This window comes from Lichenostomus cassidix, chromosome 2 (genome assembly GCF_008360975.1).
Source record: "Lichenostomus cassidix isolate B80296 chromosome 2, HeHo_3.0, whole genome shotgun sequence".
Taxonomy (NCBI): domain Eukaryota; kingdom Metazoa; phylum Chordata; class Aves; order Passeriformes; family Meliphagidae; genus Lichenostomus; species Lichenostomus cassidix.
In genome coordinates, this window is record NC_139482.1 from 105,174,008 (window position 1) to 105,195,648 (window position 21,641).

The following is a 21,641-nucleotide window of genomic DNA, read 5'->3' on the forward strand; positions in this document are numbered from 1 at the left end:
ACAGCTTACTCTTCTGTGAACAAATTATGAGCGTGGCATGCTCTGAGACTTTTTCGCGGGCACTTACCGAGGACAAGGAGGCTCAGAGAGCTCCAGCTGAGCCGGGAGCCACTACCTCCCACCACCACGGCGGAGCTGAGCGCTTGGGCACACACCTGGTGCAACCCCGCCAGCCCGGAGACCCTTCCCCCGGCCCGCCCCGTCCAGCACACCCTCACGCCCCGGGGGATGGGGCTGCGCCTCGTCCCGCCCCAGCCCGCACAGCGCAGCGCAGGCAGGGCATGAGAGAGGTGCAGGCAGCCCCTCGCCTGCTCCTTCTCAGCTCCTCAGCTCCCGTTCCTTCTCCTGTCCCGCTCCCGCCCGCCCACCGCCTCGGCAGTGCCGCCCCGGGGGCGGCGAGGGCAGAGCCCGGCGCAGGATGGCCGCGGCGCCGGGCTCCCCGCGGCTCTGGGCGCTGCTCCCGCCGCTGCTCGCCCTGTGCGCCGCTCAGCCGGGGCCCGGCGCCTCCCGCGGGACGGGGCTCAGCCTCCACCCGCCCTACTTCAACCTGGCGGCGGCCGCCCGCATCTGGGCCACGGCCACCTGCGGGGAGGCGGCGGGCGGCGGCGGGCGGCCGCAGCTCTTCTGCAAGCTGGTGGGGGGCCCGGCAGCCGCCCCGCTGGGACGCGCCATCCAGGTAACCGGGCGGCCGGGACCCCTTCCCCGCACCGGCTCCCGATCCCGCGCCGCATCCCCGGGGTGCGTCTGGGGGTGTGTGGGTGTCTTTTGGGGGGTCTGACGTGAACCTGCGGTGAGCGGTCTCGTTTTCTCCTGGCTGGGTGTGTGCCACGGGCATAGAAGGGGAGAGTGGAGCGGCGGGAACCCAGGCAGGGAAGCGCCGGGCAGGATGGATGGAAGCGAGCAGCGGTGCTTCTGCCCTCAGGTGTCCCGGCACCTCCTGCAGCCGCACACCACACACCGCCCGTCGGGGAGCTGCAGCCTCCCCTCTGGCCGCGGGGCTGCGGCTGCTCCCGGACACGCGTGGGCTGCTCGTCCGTCGGGCAAGTGCCTTGGGGACTACCCGAGGTGGTGTTCTGTGGCCTCAGCCCGTGCTCTGCGGTGAGCAGCGAGGTGCTGCTGGAGGTACAGCAGCGAGCTTGGGGGGATGGCTGGGACGGGACTGCGCTAGTGGCCGCTGGCTGGAGAGCGGACATCTCTCTAAGGGCAGCGGGCAAAGTACTGGCTTTAGTCAAGTATTTTGTGCTATTTTAGAAGCACTAAATGTGAAGCTTATCGTTTGTGCCTTGCATTGCTTGTGGGAGGAAGCCAGAGACTCCTTGGGACGGACAGGGAGTATAAGCACAGCGGGCAGCAAGGGTCGTGCTGTACTTGCCTAGCATAGCACAAGATTATTACACACGTTTTGTGCCAGTCACAAGAAAGATAACGATAATCTGCAAAACTTCTGGAAAAAGATTAATGGAAATATATTTTTCCTTTGGAAGAAACACGTGTATTTATTCATTTGTTAGAGAATGAAGAAGGAGTAACAAATGCACCAAACTGTTGTACTGTGATAGATGCTTGGTATGTGTTTGGTCAGAGCTTCGTTAAAAGTGGGGACTTTCCTGAAGCCTCAGACCTTCCAAAGTTATTTTATTTGTATTCTCTCTTGGTGGGGAGGAGAAGAGAGCCAAAATGAAACTGCAACTTGAAACGGATTTTGTAAGTTTGAAGGTCAACTGTCTGACTTCAGGCAGTACAGAAAAAACACAAGTAAATTTTTAGCATCTTGGAAGAAGGGCTAGTGTTTCAAAGTCTTACGAGGTGCTCGTGTGTTTAATAGTAAAATAACCCTTAATACATGGTTTCAGAAGGAGTTGCAATGGATAACAGTGTTGTTATTCTCATTTTTTAATGAGAATAGGCACTCAAGAAAGGGGGAAAGGACTAAGAAGGTGCAGCATATGTGTGCCTTGCCATGTGCCAGAAGGGAGCGTGCACCACCATGCAGCCTGCCCTTGCAGTTCATTGGGCAGCCACAGCCAGCAGTGTGCTTTGCTCTGGACTTCCCTCTGCCATAAGTCTCTGCCTCACCATGAAATCTTCTTATATCTCTCTCTGTCCTTATATTACCTTATATCTCTGTAGTGCTCTCAGTCATAAAAAAAGCTCAAAGTGCTTTGGAGATGCTTATAGTATGAGTAGTATACAGTTTTTCTAATAGGGAAACTGGGACACAGGTGTTACATGCTTAAACTGAGGTTACAGGAAAAGGTTGTGATGATCAGGGAACTTCTTGGTTCCCTGTTTATAGCACACCTCTGAAGTTTGGGCACCCATCCTTTCATACTGAATGCAACACTCATGTTTAAAGTTGCCTGAAACCATGCCACCTGCTGAATAGCAAACCCAGCAATCTCAGCAACTTGCTATAGTCCACTGCTACAGTGAAATTTCAAACTGACATGCCTTCAAGTATCAGAAATCACAGGGTAATAAAAATCAGCCAAAGCAAACATCAGATAAACTTGTCAAGCAAGCGGAACGAAGCCTGCATGTTGCCGTTGATGGTTTTTGTAGTTGTTCTCTTATATACTAACACTCAACTGGAAATGAGGGTTTGCTGTGTAAAGGAAAAAGGAGGTTAGAAAGGGGGGAGTTCCTCTTCTTAAATGTTTGACTTGCAGGTCCTAGGTTAGAGGGCTGTTATGTTTCATGCCCGATTAAAGTTCCCAGAAGGACTACTGATAGCTCAGCCCTGGCACAAGGAGGCATGTTGTGCCTCTCAGAGCGTCTGTGTAAGCACAGATACAGCCGCGTCAATTTCTAGTTTTAACAAAGCCCCATTGAAATACATAACATGAATACTACTGTGGGTTACCGGTAGTTGTTGTGGTTCAAGAAGGGTTGGAAAGCCTTTCAAAAGGCCAGGGAAATCCAGACATGAAAAATGCACAATGTGTTTATTCTCAAGCCACTCCACCTCTCAAGTTCAAAGATGCTGTAAGGAAGAGAATTTCTTCTTTCATGGAAAATTGGAGAGAACTGCATTAAACTTTTACAGAACATGAGTTTAAATAGAAGGATTTAAAATCATCAGAAGTATTCAAGTGCTGTTTTTTAAGAGTCTGAGGGAAGGTCATGTAGCTTTTACGAAGTGACAGGTGCAATAGCCACTGTGTTGTGCGGTTCAAGTTCAAGTGATACCACACAGTTGAGTCACTCTCATTTGGACTCTCTACATTGCTGGATTGCAGCAATTGGTCTATGAATAGGGAAATTGGAAAGGAGGTGCAGAAGGTGATCCTTGTTCTGGCAAAGGGAGCAGACAGCTCTGTTGCCAGTGCTATCTGAAAATAAGGCAAAGAGGAGGAGAAGCCCTAGCATCATTTCCATTACTCTGCCACTGATTGTTCTTGTTCAGCTTGTCATTTAGTGATGTGTCTTTTAATGAAGCATGTAATATCCAGCAGATCCAGAAAGAGCATTTGGACGTTGTTTAAAGGTGATTAATGGGGTGGTCAGTTCTTTCATGGGTAGCTCAACCAAGGCTCTTCAGGCAGTGCTGGATATACACTGGTGAAAGAGGTGTGTTTCCCTTATGTAGCACATTGGCATGCGGGACAATGACTTAATAAGAACAGTGTTGAGAGAAGAAATGTGCAACAGTATAAAATATTTCAGCAGCTGATAGATAAATGGCATGCCTGGTTTTGCCTGCCGGTCTGTCCACAGTGGTGTGCGGGCGTGAGTTAAAGTCTAACTGCATACCTGTCCTGCCCTGACAGTGGGCACAGAGCTGCTTGGTATGAAACACTGAACAAATCCTTCATTGTTGTCACTTTCTGTAACTTACAGATGAGACATTTTCATCCCTGTGTGTCCCTGGTCCACACTGGAGTACTCAGCAAACTCTTTCATGCAGTTCCAGGTCTTTCTTTTGCTCAGGAGGAGCAGGGGAAAGGAGGGTAACAAGGTCACCAGCAAATGCACACCTGCCTATCTGATGAACTGCAGCCAAAACCAAACCAAGTTTCAGGGCCCAGTCTGCTGGAATGGGAACGTGTCCTGTAGCAGACAAGCTGTGCATGGTGTGCCTGAGATACTGCCAGTGAGGAAGGAAGGCTGCTCTGTCCAATAATTTTTTTTCTTTCATTTTTGTTTTGCTGCCTAGTTGGCAGAGTTGCTGGAATGTAATTTAAATAACTGAAACTCCAGCTGTTGCAATGAAATTCTTTGAATTATGTGCCCAAAAAGAAAAAGATGGTATCTTGAGTTCAGATCAAGTGCCCTGGTATACTGAAATCACATAAGTGCATGTAAATTAAACTCTTGTGTTTAATACTCTCCATTGTTTTCTTCTCATTCAGCCTTTCTTTGAGGTTGTTTCCAGATCAGACCTGAAACTGCCGTAGCAGCAACTGTTTCCTGTCTACTTCCAGCCTGATCATTGTGAATGTAATTTAGATCTAAAGACTGTGTTTCAAGCGCTTTATAAAGCTATTTAAGGAAGCTTTGCACTGTTGTAACATATATGTCAGAACTCAGGTATGCATTTGTCAGGGAAGATGCTCTGATGTGGTAGTAACTGCGTTGCCAGTACAAAGATTGATTTCTCAGGGTATGGATTTTTGCAGATAGTGACATGATGTACTTTGTCGTCTCTGCAAAAACTGGCAGCATTGCCTGTGGCTAGCACGGGCTGATGTGTATCTGCTGCAGCAAACTATGAATCAGACAGTGTCCTGGCATACTGTAGTATGTGTTAAAGTCAGCCAAACCATCTTCTCTAACAGAGCTGGAGGAGAATCATGTTATAACATGACCCCAGATGTAGTTAACCAACTTGTGAATGTGAGTATTTAGTCTCTTTGAATTGTCAAGAGGTAACCCTCAGTCAGATTGGCACCAGCAATGCTGAATCAGAACAGGTAGTGGTAGCCATGTCTTCTGGAAACGACACCATATTCTGGGCTTTCTGGAAGAGGAAGATGAGGATGGAACTGTTGCTAGATGCAGATGCTGAAATTATTGCTATTGATGCAGAAATATTCGGTGAACATCTATGTTTTGTATTTGAAAAATACAGGATGGTGTATTTGTATCACATGAGAATGATGTAGAATTTTCCAATCCATTAGTAACTGTGGTAGAGGTGAATAAATTCTGCTAAACATCCTGATTCACCAAGCTTGCAAGACTGTACCCAGCAAGACTGTGAGAGCTCTACTGTTATTTCTCTATAAAAAGTGGACAAGTGTGATTGCTCAAGTTACTTTACACTGGTTAGTCTGACAGCAGCAACAAAACAATGACAGTTATATAGGATTCTGTTAATTCTTAAGAGGTAGGAATGTGCTTCATGCCAGGCAATATGGATTGTGGAAACAACAAAAGATTTGTCACATGCTTTTAATGGTAACATATGCTTAGTTGATAAGATAACATTTGCCCCATTCCCTTTATTTCAAACAGGAGTCCAGCACACTGGCAGCACCTCACAGACTGATAGATTAAGCAATTGTCCTACTGAAGTAACCATGTACTTCCATTCAATGAAAATGTCATTTTTCTACAAAGATCTGTGCCTGGCACAGTTTAGCATTTTCACTGATTATCTCCACCTAGTGATTGGAATAAGAAGTGAATGGGACACTAAAAAGATCCCTTATATAACTAATTTCAGCTGTTCAGCACTAATCTTAGTAAACTTTAAAATGTGGGTTTTTGGAGATAAAAATAGCTTGTGGGGCAAGCCAAGATACGAAATCAAAAGACAATTAAATTTCCTGAAGTTTATTCATCATTATTTTACAAAGAGCTTAAGAGACTCTCAAAGGGCATCTCTGGATATTAGCTTTAGTTGTGGACTGGAAAGTGGGCAGTAACTTCTGGAAATGAAGATACAATGGGATTCTTTAAAAGGAAGCTTAAAGGCAACAGTCTGTAGAATCTGTTGCATTTGCCACAAGCACATATTCTTTAGAAACCTCTGATTCAGAATGTATAATAATAGCACGAACAAAAATGAAAACAGTGCTATAAAATTGTTACGCCAAGCTTATAGCCAAATAACAGAGCTTTTTTTTTTTTTTTAATGGTCTTATTAATACCAGGCTATGTGCATATGTGGATATTTCATGGTGTTTTAGAGGAACTGAGGATAATTTTTTTGTTGTTCCTAATCCAGTTCTATGAATCTTTGTTTCGTTAATTTCCTGTAGATTCCTGCAGACACCACTGTAGATGTAATACAGGTAATTTCACCAAAGTGTTGATAAGTTAATCAAGATTTACAGTAGTTCCCTTATTGAGATTTCTGAAGTTTTAGTTAGTAACATGAAAGTTAATGTGTTTCAGAGTGTAAGTGTGTAATTTAATTGCCAGGGGAATAATTTATAAATTAAACATTATGGTATATAAAGGAACAAAATTTACCCCCATTTTTAGTCAACACTCTAGTTCAGAATTTCAATGGACAACCACATGTGTCATCAGTGCATAATATTTTGTGTGAGATCATGTTTTTCATTTACTCTGTTTCAGGGCCAGTTTTGTGATTACTGCAATGCTGCTGATCCCAGCAAAGCTCATCCAATAACCAATGCCATTGATGGCACGGAGCGCTGGTGGCAAAGTCCCCCTCTTTCTATGGGCTTGAAGTACAACGAAGTCAATGTCACCTTAGATCTGGGACAGGTAAGTGCCTCAGCTACGGGGTGAGGTGTGATAATTTCTTGCATTTATACATGTGCTTTGCATTTGGGGGAGACGTTTGAATTGGTAATTTTAGCTTCTGACATCACAGCTTTTTTGTCTGGTTTATGTTCTGTATTTTTTTGCCAAGCTGACTATATTAAAGTGATTATTTTCCTTTAGGAATTTTGATGATGGGGGCTCTTGGCATCACACAAATTGTAGTGATGGTGTAGTTTCATGCATGGACACTGTAACTCATTAACCTGAGCTTACGAGTGGAGACCTCTTAGTTTAAACTTAGGCTCTAGTTTCTGTTTAAGGTTCTCCATTTCTGTGAGGGCAGAGAGAGGCTTCATGATCTCTGCACGTACATATTTTGAGAGTAATGTTTGGAGTCTGCTTTTGCCTCAGGGGTCCTTCTGGTTTCTCTGTCATCCAGCAAGATCTTCAATATAGACAGGAAAATACTGATAAGGTGGTCTAAAAGGGAAGGGACAGCAAATTCAGTGTGCTATGAATTAGTAATGAGACAGTAACATGAACACCCATATTTCTCCTGTAAGTGGTAGGCAAGTAGCTAAGAGTAAAGCTTTTGTATCTGTTTCTTAAGTCACAGGGGTGGATTCTCAACTGCCATAATTGGGTGCTGATCCAGTGAAGTTAGTTACACTGTGCAAGTTCACACCATGTGAAAACATATGGTTATAAATATATGTGCAGGCCTGCAAACTATATGTACACGCATGCATGTGTATTTTGGACTGCTGTAACTGTTCATTGATTGATTATATAGGACAGGATTTTTTGAGTAGACCTTCAGTTTAGTTGACAGCAAGGTGGGGGATAACTGAGGAAAATATTTCTGTGGGACTTTGCTGCCATTTTGTTGGGGATTCAGGTGCAACTTATTTTACACCTTCTTTTACATGGTGTTTTAGTGCTCCTGTTCCTCCCGTGACTGGAATGGTTCTCATTTTGAGGATATCCTCATTCAGTGTTGCTGTATCCAGTGTAGCTGCAGTGCAGAAAGGCCTTACAAAATTTTTTCCTTGCTGTGCACTTTTTAGCTTCTTTGGAGGACTTACTGACACATGCATTACTTTTTATGTGCTGAGTAAACTTCTGAGAAACCTCCTTCCTTTAGAGAAGGGCTATGAACTCAGTGCCCTGTTTTCATGGGATTCTTTGGAGACCAGCTGCTATGTGCTAAGATTTTTGTAGTTATTAAAGTATTTCTTAGTGGGAGGTTGCGTGTTTCGTGTACTTCTTGTAAAGGTGATTCTGAATCCCCTTTCTTGGAAATGAAGGAAATCCAAGACAAAGGTGAAAATTACTCCAGATCCTGTGATCAGGAATGAATCATTGTAGTTGGTGGATGGATGAGGGCTTGGTAGGATTCATATGATTTTTTTTCTCCACTTCACAGTCATTATCTCATATCTGCTTTCATCCAGTTAAACCTTAACCTCAGAATTTGTTTGAACTTGAGATTCACCTTTGACATTTTGCTTAGTATTTTCACCCCCAAATTAATACAGTACCACACAATACTAACAATGAAGAAGAACATTTAGGTACTGTAACAGAATAAGTCTACTCAAGTGAGCAGGTAAGCACTGAGACCCCAACTCACCTTATCTTATTTTAAATGGTCCTAAATATTAGGAGCTTGGTGTGCATTAATCATGCAGACTTTCTAAGTAATTAACAGAGATAATTTTTCTGAGTGTGATTCCCCCTCAAGTGAGCTGAGATGAAGGGTTTGGTTTTTAAGAAAAATAAATCTTCTTAAAGTTAGATGTATGTCTAAGTACTTTGCAGAACCACGTACCGTAATACTGAAAAGATAATAGGGATGTAGTTTTCCTCACTAAATATTTGTCCTTTTTTGTTGTTATGTTTTGTTTCTTTGTAATACAAGGCACTCTTTTCTGCAAACAAAGTATGGAAAAGTTTTTGAGTGAGCAGAACGTGACAAAGAGTAAGATACATATGCGTGCGGGGAAGCAATGAGCAAGTGTGTAAGCTGGTCATCAAGCATCCACAATTAGAGGAAGCAGGACATAGTAGAAAGTCAAAAGCTTTTAATTTTCTGCGTTCCTGCCATTATGTATTTATGAGTGAGAGCAGAGTCCCAGTGGAGCCTTGTGCCAGGGTCTCACAACAATATTTAATTGAATAGTTGCACGATGGAAGTTTTAGTGCTCCGTACTTCTTGGAACAGAACACCCACCTGGTGCTGCTTCTGTTTCACAAGGGTTAGGGATGATTTTGAAAGTCAAAATGCCTTCAGGCTGTTAAATCTGTTTGCAAGAAGAATGCTCTTTTTGCTGTACTTTATAATATGAGAAAGAGCAAAAACCTTAAAGCAAAACCCCTGCTTACTTCCCTTTCTGACTTTCTGTACTATAGTTATATTTCTAATCAATCACAGTCGTTCTGAATAACAATTACAATGTTGACCCCTGAGGCAGTCTCTCTATGCTGTTAACATACCTGCTTACACTGTGGCTGTTCCTGACTTGTTTGAAATATTTGGATCAAATGAAGTCTCAGTTATTCATCTAATTGGTTATGTTTTTCCCAATGTAGTTTTCAACACATTTTAAACTTCTGAGTCCAGAATGTCTGAATTTCATTGCCCTTCCCCTGACTCTTCTGATTGTCTAATTTCAGCAGGTGTGTCCTCATCTTTGGCTTGCTTAGTGCTCAGCAGATATTACAGTAACACTCCCTCAGGTATTTTTCTAAACTCTGTCTTCAGAAGAAATGATGGTTCATCATAGCACGATAGAGTATGATGAAAAAGAAATGTCCAACTACAAAAAGTAGTTCAAAGAAGTATAGCCACAAATTTTGTTGTTGCTTTTAGTTATGTGTATTTTTTTAAACTGTGCTTTTGTGGCAATAATATAATGCTGAAAGACTGCAGCTCAGTGAATTGTTGTGCACTAATATGTTGAATAGTTTTTATGTAGTGATATTATTAGTCACTGTTGTAAATTGAAGGTACACAGTGGAATGCAATGTCCAAATTAGTACTTTTATTAGAGAGGGAAGGAGGGCAGCTTGACTATAAATTTAAGATAAGTGGTGTGGCCTGTGGAGGACTTCATGCTTTTATGTTTTCTGCTGGTTAAAGCATATAAACATTTTGTAAAAAGCCTCGTAGTTTGGCAAATCTTCTGAGTTGCTTTATATGAGAGAGGTTTAATTTCTACATTTGGTAGCAATCCTTTGATTTACAAACAATATTTGTTGTTTGGAGTATTATTCAGCTTTGGCTAATTGTTGTTAAAAAAACAATTGTTCTTAATTTACAAAAGATTGACATGATAACTTAAAATGTTTCAGAAGTTACAGTTAGTTTAAGTGTCATTCTGTAAAATATAAAGTGTCCTGTGCTCATTTCTCCTGTAGGGAGAAACTGTCAAGGTGGTGGGAGATTTGTCACAAGCTTCATTGAACTGGGCTTCCAAAAATAATAATTTCACTCCTTGTGCTTGACTTTTGAAGACTTTGTATTATTACTGACCCTGAAATCAGACCCAGCTGTAGCATGAAGTTGCATAACCTCTATAATAACACTGGGAAGTCCTATAGGTCAGGGCATGAGAACCACTGCATGAGGCTTCTGCAGTGCTGCAGAGCTGTTCTTGCAGTGAGCCAGAGCCCTTCCTCTGGAACCCCTGCACAGCTCTGAACCCACAGCTGAGCCCTGCTCTGCTGTTTTGGTTCACACTGGGGAGAAAAGGGGCTCTTAAGTCTGGGGAAGGTGCAATATTGGCCCTGCAGTACACAAAAATGGTGATGATAATAGCACAGAAGTGTCCCTTTGTTTTAGAGAACTCTGGTTCTGAGTATTTCAGTTTGTGCAGGAAGCTGATTTGGGATCATGCCATGGAAAAGTGTACTTTAAAGTTAGTTGTGATTTTTGGCTCTCACCACAGGAAGATACGTCTAGTTGTGAGCTCTAGAGTACCACAACTTCAGCTGATCAAGTAGCAGCTGCCTGATAGAATCTTCTGAAAGTTGTATCAGGTAATACATGTTCCATTTATTCCTCAGTCACACTACAAGCAGTTCATTCAGAGTTGAGCTATCAGCCTTAATAAGAGAAATACTTTAAAATACATTCTTTCTTGCTTATATGTTTTCCTTTAAGTTGTAGTCAATGTTTGTGTTTTCTTAAAGCTTTAATTAAAGACCTTTTCAATGACTCAGCATTTTTCCTTGTTTGCACTAGTAGATGCATGTCACTGGTTTTAAAATACATTTTTTGTACTAATTTAATATTATTCTGAAAATACACAGGAAAAAGCCTCACAAGTGTAGTTCTTTGCTTTCCTGACTCCATCATTCTCCGGCTCTTCCTCAGCCTCCCTTTTAGAAGGTCTTGGTTCTAACTCATTCATCTCACTTCCCTCCCTCCATGTCTGTACTCCTGCTTCCCCCGTCTTCCATTCAACACTCATTTCTACAGGTTACTTTAATTTTGTGATACGTTGTTCTAAATACCTCACTTTCAACCAAATATGGTAAGAGCAGAACCTCTGCTGATTGCCTTCAACACTTCGCGCTTCCTTGGGTTTCCTTCCAGTGCTGACAGTCTTACTGTGTTCCTTCTGCTTTGGACTGCAGCTCTCAAAAGGGACATTTATCTTCTGGACAACTGAGGGCTGAATCATACAAATCCTTTCCCATATCAATAGCTTCAGTGTTCTGTAAAGAAATAGGCCGTATGTAAGAAATAATGATGAGCATTGAGTTAGTCTTTGTCCAAGTCCTAATGGAAAAGTGGCTGTATGAGAAATTTCAGAAAAATAACTGAGAGTCATTGATGCATTTGCCTGCAGCATTGGCAGGAAGACCAAGGACTGGTTGAATGTGGAGAATGGACTATGCTTTTAGTTCTTGAGGCAGTTCTTCCTTCTAGAGTACTGCTTATGAAATGTGTGGAGGGCTTCTCCCTTGTGGTCCTGCCATCAGCTGGGACAGAGAAAAGATCTCCAGACATGCCTATGAGGCCTATTCACAGCCTATTCAAAGATTTTTACTTTACCTAACTAAATACACTCCAGCATCAGTGGCTGCTTAAAGGAAAACATGATGTGAATACAACTGTATTCGGTGGTAGCTGAACACTGTTGAAAATCCTGTGCTTATTCCTGGCTTTTATGCTCCAGACTGGGAAGCTGGCCCACAAGGAATGACTTGAGCATGCTGTGTGGTGACAGCCTCTACAGTCACTGGCACTGTTCATGCAGTGTAGGCATTGCTGTGTACACATGAACTCAATTAAACTGGATGGAGCACACTCAGGAGGTCTCATGGCTCTCAGATACTATCTACACATGATCTTGTCTGCACCTCTGCTGCAGCTGTTTTTCCATATACCAGAAAAGTGGCTGGCAACTGCCAGAAAGGCTGGGTAAGCTCTCCCTAGTTGGCATTTTTTGGTATTAAAGTTTATATTATAAAATATGTTGTTGGAAATTGACAAATACTGACTGTCAGGAGTGCTCCATGCAGTATCTGGATCTGCAAGGATGCCTCAAATCCTACTGAGATGTTTGAATAAAGGGATTGCTTTCCTCTTTGCAACATCAAGAAATCAAAGCTTCTAATTTTAACCAGAGTACATGGGATTATTATTTAATTTGAATAGATTGGTACTTTTGTGGCTTGGTCTCTGAGAGGAAACAATGCTCAAGACCTTAAGGCTTCATTACACTAAGAAACTAATGGGTGTGCACACACCAACCCTATGCAGTCAGTGGCACTAAGCTGTGTTCTGGAGCAGATGCTGAGCACAGATCACACTTTCTTGAATCCCTCTCCTGCATCAATCCCCCTTTGAGAAGTTTAGTTTGTTTCCTGAGTCATGTCACATTTCTGTCTCTTCCAAGTAACCTGCAATGCCAACCACGTCATTCAAGATAATGCCAGAAACCTGCAAGAGCAGCCATGCCATGTTGAGGGAAGTTTTGGTGGTGCAGCTGTATCTGCTAATACAGTCTGTGGAAATTCCACCCAGCTGGAAACAGCTGTTCTCCATACTTCTACAATTCAGATTGTATGAACAAGGATTGCTGTGGCATCTTTTTTAATGAATCTAGGGACCTATAGGATGTCTCAGATAGATGGTCTACCTGGATTTAGTTGGGTTCTTTTTTCTGCCACATTCCAAGGTTTTTTATTCTTCATGAGCCAAAAAGGAAGAACAATCTTTTCCTACAAGTGCAACACAAGAAATGATGATTGTTTGGAACACAGTGTGTGTTTATTTTGTACTATTTTATGTCCAGCACTCATGTAACAAGTCATTTCAGTATTTTAGTATTCTGGTTTGACTTTATGGTGTCAGGAATGGAGAAAAATGTGCTATACCTTTATATATGCATAGCTAATTTTTACCCACTTTTAAATGGTTTTTAGGATTCAAACAAATTTTGGAAATTTCTCTCTATAAAGAGTTGTTTAAACTTCTAAGGAGAAAATAGAAAACACATTTTAAACTAACGTTATTGTGAATTTTAGCATTCTCATGAGAATGCAATGGGTAACAGGAAGTTTGCTTTCTGTTAGTTTAAAATAAGTAGTGTACATGCTGTTAGAGATCAGGAATATTGTATCATTTACAATGATACAGTGTAACTCAATCAATTTAAATGAGCTTTTCACATGTCGTCTTAAATTCACCTTAAAGAGCTTTTATAGAGAGCTCTCTTTTTATAATGTGATTTGGTAATGCTTAACACTGAATTTTAATTTTCATTCTCATGAGGAGGGCATTTTGCTCATTCTACAGGATAATTTTTAAAAACTCTTGAGTTTTTGTGAATCTCTAAAACCTAATCTCTTGGCTGCTAGGACATTTCAAATCTGAACAAACCTGAGTCACATCAGTGTGGAACTGATTAAATTCCAGCTGTTGATAGTCCATCAGGTTTTACCTATGGTACTGGATTACAGCAGGATATGATGTTTGACACTTACAGTAATACATTCTCTTTCAAGCATGCATTTCCAGAGTGTATTGTTTCCATTACTGAAAACAATATGCTGTTTCCACTTTTAAACCCAGTTCTTCATTTGTACAAGAAAATGGTCAAAATTTTGATTAAGCCATATTTCAGGGATTTTTGGTGAAAATTCTTTTACTGTTATATAATTGTACCAAAATGCTTACTTACAGTTTTAGCATTCCTTTTAAGAGATGGTTGTTTTTTAATGAAACAAATTTGGCTTAAAAGCAGCCAGATAAACATTTTTTCAAAAATTAGGGCATTTCCCTTTTTTTTTCTCAAAACTAAATGGCTGAAGGGAAATATTGCTTTGAATTTAGTCTGCCCTTTTTTCAGGGTAGGTCTTAGGTCAGGATCAAGATTTAAAGGAGTGAAATGCCAGATTAGAATATGTGATTAAAATTGGCTTTAGTGGTTGCTTCTCTAGGGCTTATGTCAGCAAGGTTACCTTTTTATCTTCAGTGAGGATTTATTTGCTAAGCCAAGGATTATTTTTCTTCTGTTGTTGTCTCATCAGATCTGGAGAGAGAACATTCATCAACTAGGTCAATATTTAATCTTAGTGGAAATTTAGATGTTCAAGTGCCATTCTGCATCTTTGATCCAGGTCAAAACCAAATCATAGGCACTCATGCAAAGTCAGAAGCAGGACAGATGATAGGCTTGGTGGCTATGTTTTGGTGATATGTTGTCACTAACTAATACTAATTTAATTTTTATCAGACGTGTCCCTTTCTCCTTTCTGAATGTGCCAGTACAAACCTGAGCAGTATTTCAAATTGTGAGGTGTAAGGAGAGCTGCATGTGGATTAAAGGTTTTCATATGTAGCAGTACTGTGAAGTTGCCATACTTTTTTGATTTGCATGGAAGTATGCAAGGAGAGGTGCTGGGTGGCAGTTCCTTAAGAATTGGCAGGCTTGCAGACTTCCTGATGTAATACTAATTTTTTAAGAGTAGGCATAAGGTCATTGTTGTAATCATTCCACAATGTGACTATAAGCTGTGGAGCCCTGGAAAAGGTAGGACACTGTGTGTATGCTTCCTTTGTTTCCTTTTGAGCTGTCTAAACCACTTGTCTTGGTTAAATCTCTATCAGTCAACACAGAGTGTTACCACTCTTGCTAACATGCATGTAAAGATGAGACTTCCAAAGATCTTAAGACATAGGGGAGGAAATACTATTAATGTTGCCTGCCAGTGCAAACCTGATTTGAACAGCTAAATGCCCCTTGAGAGATTCAACTAACCAAAGGCAAGAACATGAAGCACTTTCTTTTTTTAGGAATTTCAGAACTGTTGTTTTTCCTAGAAGGATACCAATCTTTGCACTGAGTGGCCATTCTAGATGACATGTAATGTCTGTATGTCCAGTGTATCTACTCTGAAACTTGACAGTGAAGTAGCAGAAATTACTCAGGCAAAGAGTACCAGAAACTTAGTAAGAGAAGATCTTGCCACTGTCCCCAAAGTATTCACCTTTTCTGACAATTACTAAACTCAGGCTTTCCATCAGCATTTCGAGGGCATTACTCCACCTGTGCAGTCATTGAGCAGAGTTTTGGGTACTGCCATGTGTCTGTCAACAGAATGGCTGCCACCTACTGTTCTCAAGTATTGTTGTCTAGTAAGTAGTTTTTCCTATGGAGGTAATGTTTGGTTGTTGAGGTACCTAATTTAGTATCTCATGAGGTGAAGCTGGTGCTTGTCAAGCTTGTTAAATCGGCAGGGTAGATTCCAACACTAACAGAAAAGTTGGGATATTTTCCTCCTGGCTCTCTCTGCACTGACCCAAGTTAGCAACATTCAGCAAAGCTTGAGTTTCTGAAATAGGTTGCAAGGAACAATAACTACTGCAGTGATGCCTTAGTGTGTGGGGAAGAGGGACTTGCCCTGGAGAGTAGTTGTACATACTGCATTAAATGAATGCACAACAACAAAGTTTCTGGCTTTTTTTTTTACTTCTGAGATGTGAGGTATTATAATGAGACCGTGTTCCATGAAGTCCCTGAATTCCTCCCATTTCTCCATGAGAAGGTTTTACTTTCTCTTGTGAATGCAGTGTACAGATATTCAGTAGCTGATGTCTGAAATAAATGTGTGCAGATGGAGGCTGCATGTAGCCATGGCATTGTCATGTGCAGTGCTGGTTAGTGGCAAATATTTCCTGGTATCCGCTTCACTGCATTGTTCACTATTTGCATCTGCTTCTTGGTGGTCCCGTTGGTGTGACAGCTATTGAATTGTTTGTTCCTGGCTGACAGCTGAATGGGCCAGGCATGCCAAAAAATGCTCTTCCCAGTTTGTAGTTGAGAGCTTGTGTGCACTTGTGGTTTGGAGTCTAATAAACTTCGCAAAGTACTAGCTGCAGGGTTGTGACATTTGTGAGGTATGAGCAAAGATGAGCTGCTTGGGTGTATTTGGTGTGGGGGCTCTGGCAGCACTTACTTGACAAACTGCTGACTGCAACTCCCTGTCTACCCTGTCAAAGTGAGAATCTCCTGCCAGTAGATGATTCTCAATTGAGGTTGTTTAGTGGGAAATTCCAGTGCAGCTTCACTTGAATATTGAGTGTACCTCAGTATTGGTTTGCTTTTATTGACAGCTCCCGTCCATGTCATAGTTGTTTAAATTTTGAATGACTTTTAGGATCAATCTGTGTTTAGCTTTTTATGTAAAGGTAATTTTTATTGATGTTCTGTTTTTTATGACTGCGGACTATCCCAAGAGGCTTCCTGTCTTGTAAGATCCATTTTTTCTCTAGTGTTTGGGAGCTCTCTGTGTGATACACAATGAGCACCTAAAGAAGTCAGATGATACTCTTGGCCTCGGGAACCTTGAATTGATGAAGCTGGTTGAGCTGTTTCAGACACTGAATGAGCTACCTAGTTACAAAAATCTCTCTTGTGTTATTTGATACCCACAAAACTCTGGGATGGCTTTCTTTCATTACTGGGAAAATGTGTCAAGTGGCAAAATTATCTAGAAATACTCTAAAAATGAGGGAGCAGGTGGCTGAGATCAGTATCAAATACAACCAAAGGAGTCCCAGTGTAAAGAGTTTTTGCATTTTCTCTTACATGATTTTGATACTCATTGTCTACAAGCACAATTACGTGATTGGAATGCACCACAGATATACCAGGATGCTGCAAAAGCAGCTTGGTTGAGTGATGTAACTTTTCCAGGTTAAGTATTGTACCCTTAACACACCCAGGCAATCAGTCACCTGCACAACAGACGTGTTCTGAAATGCAGGAGATGGCATTTTACACAGTCCCGTTGCAGATGTCTTAATGTTCTTGAACACATTGCCGGGTGAAGGAGCCAGCTGAGAATCTGGCCTCTTATTTTAATGGGAATGAAACTGCAGAGAATAACTTCTCCCTGCACACTGAAGAAAAAGTGTTCATTTGCATTAGTTTTGTTATTGTCATGCTTTTATAGAGTTCAAAAAAAGCTCCTGACAAGATCTTTGTATCTTCTGTTACCAGCTCTTCCATGTTGCCTATATCCTTATCAAGTTTGCAAATTCTCCTCGTCCAGATCTCTGGGTCTTGGAAAGATCAGTGGACTTTGGAAAAACTTACACTCCCTGGCAATATTTTGCTTGTAAGTATCAATCCTTGTGTCACTGCTCTTTTGTGGACAGGTTTCTTTAATCATTTGCTCAGTAGCAGCAAAATCAAGCCATGAGGTTTGCTGCAGATTTCAACTGAAGACAGTGAACAATAAATACATTTCTTTTTTCTTATTTAGCCACAATAAATTAGTGATAAGAGTGTATGAGTATGATGTCTTGAAAGCATAACTCAGCACATGAATGTTTTTCACTCTCTTGGGAATTTTTGATGTGTCTTGTCTTGTTTTTTGGGTATGTCAGAACTTCAGCGTCCTTCATCCCATGGGACCCTGAAGTTTCTTGCAAAACTTGAAGTGAAATACAAATGCAAAATCTTGGAGTACCTTTATAGGGTTTTTTTGGTGATGATACGAGAGGTACTGTGCCATGTCTTGTCAGGCACTGCTGAGTTGCTTGGGAAGAGAGATTATTGTTTTTAAAAATGTCTGTTTTTCTGTACTGAGTGACGCAATCACTGTTAGTACTGTATTACTGGGGTAGAATTTACGTGCAAGCACAGAGGATACCTCTTTGTTAATTTAAATTAGAACAATAGTGCTTATTTTCATATATAAAACAAATCTTGTTCTTGCTTGGATAGACTCAAAAGCAGATTGCTTGGGGCGCTTCGGAAGGGAAGCAAATCTTCCTGTGAGGAGGGACAGTGATGTCCTGTGCACCACAGAATACTCTCGCATTCTGCCTCTAGAAAATGGAGAGGTGAGTGCTTTTAGGAAAGCGATGTGTGATGCTGGAAGCAAACAGCATTGGTTTCAGAAGTTTGTTGGAAGTAATTTTTTAGCTATGACTGCTTGAATCTCCATTAATAAGCCCATAATCAAAGTGAGATTTTGGGAAGGTGACCTTATTCCTAAATCACAATTCCCTATGGGAGTAGGGGCTGCTCAGAGCAGCCTGTGTTGATATTTGTCACAATTTACATGCCTCACTATAACTATGTGCGTTTGAAGGTGTTGACTGCATTTTCTGAATGCTTCCAATGTGCATATCACAAATCACTGAGCCAGAATTGCTCATGTGACTAGTCTGTACAAACAGATATTTGCTATTCAAGAATAAGTAGCTGTTAAAAAAAAGAATATATAAGAAAGCTGCATGTTTATAATACAATACAAGTGTTCAGAAAACGTTGCTTTGATTTTAGCCATTGCTCCTTGCTAGACAGAACTGTGGCTTGTATTTGAATGAATGTTAAACTCCTCGATGTGCTGATGGCTCCTCCTGCCATTCTGCTCTTATGCCTGATGTTGTTAGAATCCAATCTGAACTTCTCAAGAGTTATCCAGAGTTTTGAGCAGATGGATCTGGGGTTTCATATTAAAATAGAACTTCCTGTTAATGTAATTGTATAATTTTCCTAATAAAATATTGTAAAGAATAATTTCCAAAGAAGAACACTGCTGGTGCCACCCCCTATAACATGCTCTATGACTTTTCCTGAAGGAATTGTGCTGCAGTTGGAACAGTCATCATTCCGTTATGTGCTTCAGAGTGTAGGAGCCATTTGATACTAGAAATCTCTTATCTGGATATTTATAAATAAGTTAAAGTCTTTTACTAAGCCCTGTAATTACACACTCGATTGTTCATTCAATAGAGATTCACGATTGCTAGGCTACTGGCAGCTGTTTCTTTAAAAAATAAAAAAAGTGGATCTCTTGTTTTGGAAGTCAGACAAACCTGCTTTCATGTGAGGGGATTTTCTAAAGCAACACGGTGTACTTTATTCCAGAAGACCATTAATATGCTTGCAGGCACTGGACCTCGTAACAATAATATTTTCCAGGAATGTTTATGCCTTGACCCAAAAATAAATGTGCTTTGGGAAAGAGCCAGAATCTGATGTTTTTACTCGGGCTAAACTTCCATTGACACTGTCAACTATTCAAATAACTACTTGCAACTACTCCTATTGTTTTTTCCTATTAAAATGTACTTTTTGTGTTCTATACCTACTGTTTTCAAAACAGATAGAGGCACTTTTTAAAAAACTTTTTTGCCAATGTGGTATATGGATAATGAGAATACAGGAGGCTCCAAGACTAGCAACACTATTTTTCCCAATATCCTGCCTTTAGTATGAAATGCTTTGTTACTGCAAATATGTTCAGAAACAATAGTAAGGTTTTGGATTCTTTTATTAATTCTGCTCTGTGCCGCTATTGGCATGTGCAGTTGATATGTTTTAACAAGAGTGTGCTTGCTTATTTGTTAGATTGTAGTATCTTTGGTAAATGGCCGCCCAGGAGCAAAAAACTTCACTTATTCCCCTGGTCTTCAAGAATTCACAAAAGCAACAAACATCCGCCTTCGTTTTCTCAGAACTAATACTCTTCTGGGACATTTGATATCCAAAGCTCAACGGGACCCCACTGTAACTCGTAGAGTAAGTACTATTGTCACTGAGATGTAGATACTCAATAATCATATCCAGCATGTTAGAGACCAAAAAATGGTCTAAATATTTTAAGTTTGCAACATCCTAACAATGAAATTTGCAGTGACCCACCTTTAAATCCCCATACTTTTCTCCAGGTTTGTTCCAGACAAGAAGGTGACTGGGCCAGCATGGATTTGTGGAGGGGCAGTAATGATTAGTGATTTTGTAACAGACAGTTTTCATTCCCTGCTTTCTAATATGGAAGGAGGTTGAATGCATCATGGGAGCTATAAAGAGCCAAAGCAAAATTCCTCTAAACTATCTTATGCAGAACTGAGGAACTAAATCTCTTCAACTTTATTTGACTTCTTGATACTTACTCACTTAAGGTTTTCAGAAAATGGTACCTGAGTTTCTGAAAGAGCAGAAATCAAACACCATACTTGAAAGTTGCTATCTTTCCACAAATCATTTGAGATGCCTAGGTGTTTTCAGTGGATCTTGGGCTATCCAAGAGCTTGAAGGCCAAAGTTCCACTCCAGTTCAGTGGGGATATATAAGGTAATTCAGGGAACACCCCACAGAAATTCATATACTTACAGAGATTGCAGTCTTCATATTGTATTGCTATTTTTAACCTTTTCATTTAAAATGAAGATTTGGTAACAATTGGAGGAAACCCTGGGGTGAGGCAACACACAGATGTGTGTGAGGGTTTCTGCTCTGAAAAACATAAAGCTAGTCCAGTTATTTGACAGCACTCCAATCAAGTGCCCTTGCTGCCTTAAGTAAATTTTAAGATGTTGCTCATAGGCAGAGGTGAATGCAGTATGCAATATACTTGGCAAGCAGCACAGCTTTAGTGTAAGGAGCTTCTGGTGTTATCCTGGCCATGGGGTGTAGGATAGATTAATGAAATCTCAAATGTTCTATTAAATTGCTAAAGGAGAGTGCAGATTTTTATTGTAGAGACCTTCCAAGTCTGGGAAACCTGATGTTGATATTTCTGACATAATGCAAGCAAGGAAAGACCTATACATACTTCTTGTGCTTGTTCCACAGTATTACTACAGTATAAAGGACATCAGTATTGGAGGTCGATGTGTTTGCCATGGCCATGCTGAAGTATGCAATCCAAGGAGTGCTGAAAACCAATACCAGTAAGTAAATGGAGCCTGACAGTAATCTGAGAAAAAAAATACATTAATGTTTTCAAATAATGTTTTTTATTCTCGAATGATATAGACATACAGTGTTTTTTTCATTATATTAAAAAAAAAAGAGAATCTGCTAATGGTTGACAAAAAAACATGTCAAGAGCCATTGTATGGGAAATATAATAAAAGGGAGTCTTTACTTAGATTTTTCATTTTAATTGAAATACAAGTTTGGCAGATTGAATAATTTCTTAGAAACCCATAGCTCTTTTTGGAAAACATGAGTTGATACCACCTTCTTACGTCAGGAATTAGAAGTCCAACTCAGGAACAAACTCAGTGAACTTCACAGAGACATTAAGCATTGTAACTGAGCTTACTCAAGATCCAATGGCTTTAGATCATTACTATAAAAAAAAAGAAAACAAACTGAATGAACTATTCCATTTCTCTGTCAAGTCTGTGACCTCCACACTGATTTCACAGGGGGTTAGATCAGGATTCTTGGCTTGCCTGCTACAGGGAAGTGACTGAATAATCAGGCTGTCTCAAATATATTTTAAAAACCAGCTTTAAACCAGCTATTGCTCTTACCATGATGGCATTAAAACAAACTTTAATCAGGACAACGCAATATTTTCAGTTGTGTTTTAATGAAGAGCAGGTGGGGGAGATGGGTGCCTCCATTGCAGATATCTGAGCTAGAGAAAAGTGAGTAAAGAAGGTGAGAAATCTATGGAAATAGGATGGTAAT

General features: G+C 40.8%; 1 protein-coding gene across 2 annotated transcripts in view; it reads left to right on the plus strand.

Annotated features, from left to right (window-relative positions):
- The first annotated feature begins 261 nt into the window (after positions 1-261).
- LAMA3 (laminin subunit alpha 3) overlaps positions 262-21,641 on the plus strand; it is a 105,490-nt gene continuing 84,110 nt past the window's right edge. Inside the window, exons 1-6 of one of the 2 annotated variants that reach the window (XM_085052703.1) lie at positions 262-676; positions 6,529-6,681; positions 17,202-17,319; positions 17,931-18,049; positions 19,566-19,736; positions 20,793-20,890. In XM_085052703.1, coding sequence (XP_084908829.1) covers positions 419-676; positions 6,529-6,681; positions 17,202-17,319; positions 17,931-18,049; positions 19,566-19,736; positions 20,793-20,890 — 917 coding nt within the window. In that variant the 5' untranslated portion in view covers positions 262-418. The remainder of the gene's footprint in view (positions 677-6,528; positions 6,682-17,201; positions 17,320-17,930; positions 18,050-19,565; positions 19,737-20,792; positions 20,891-21,641) is intronic. The other variant, XM_085052704.1, reaches the window with a different exon arrangement.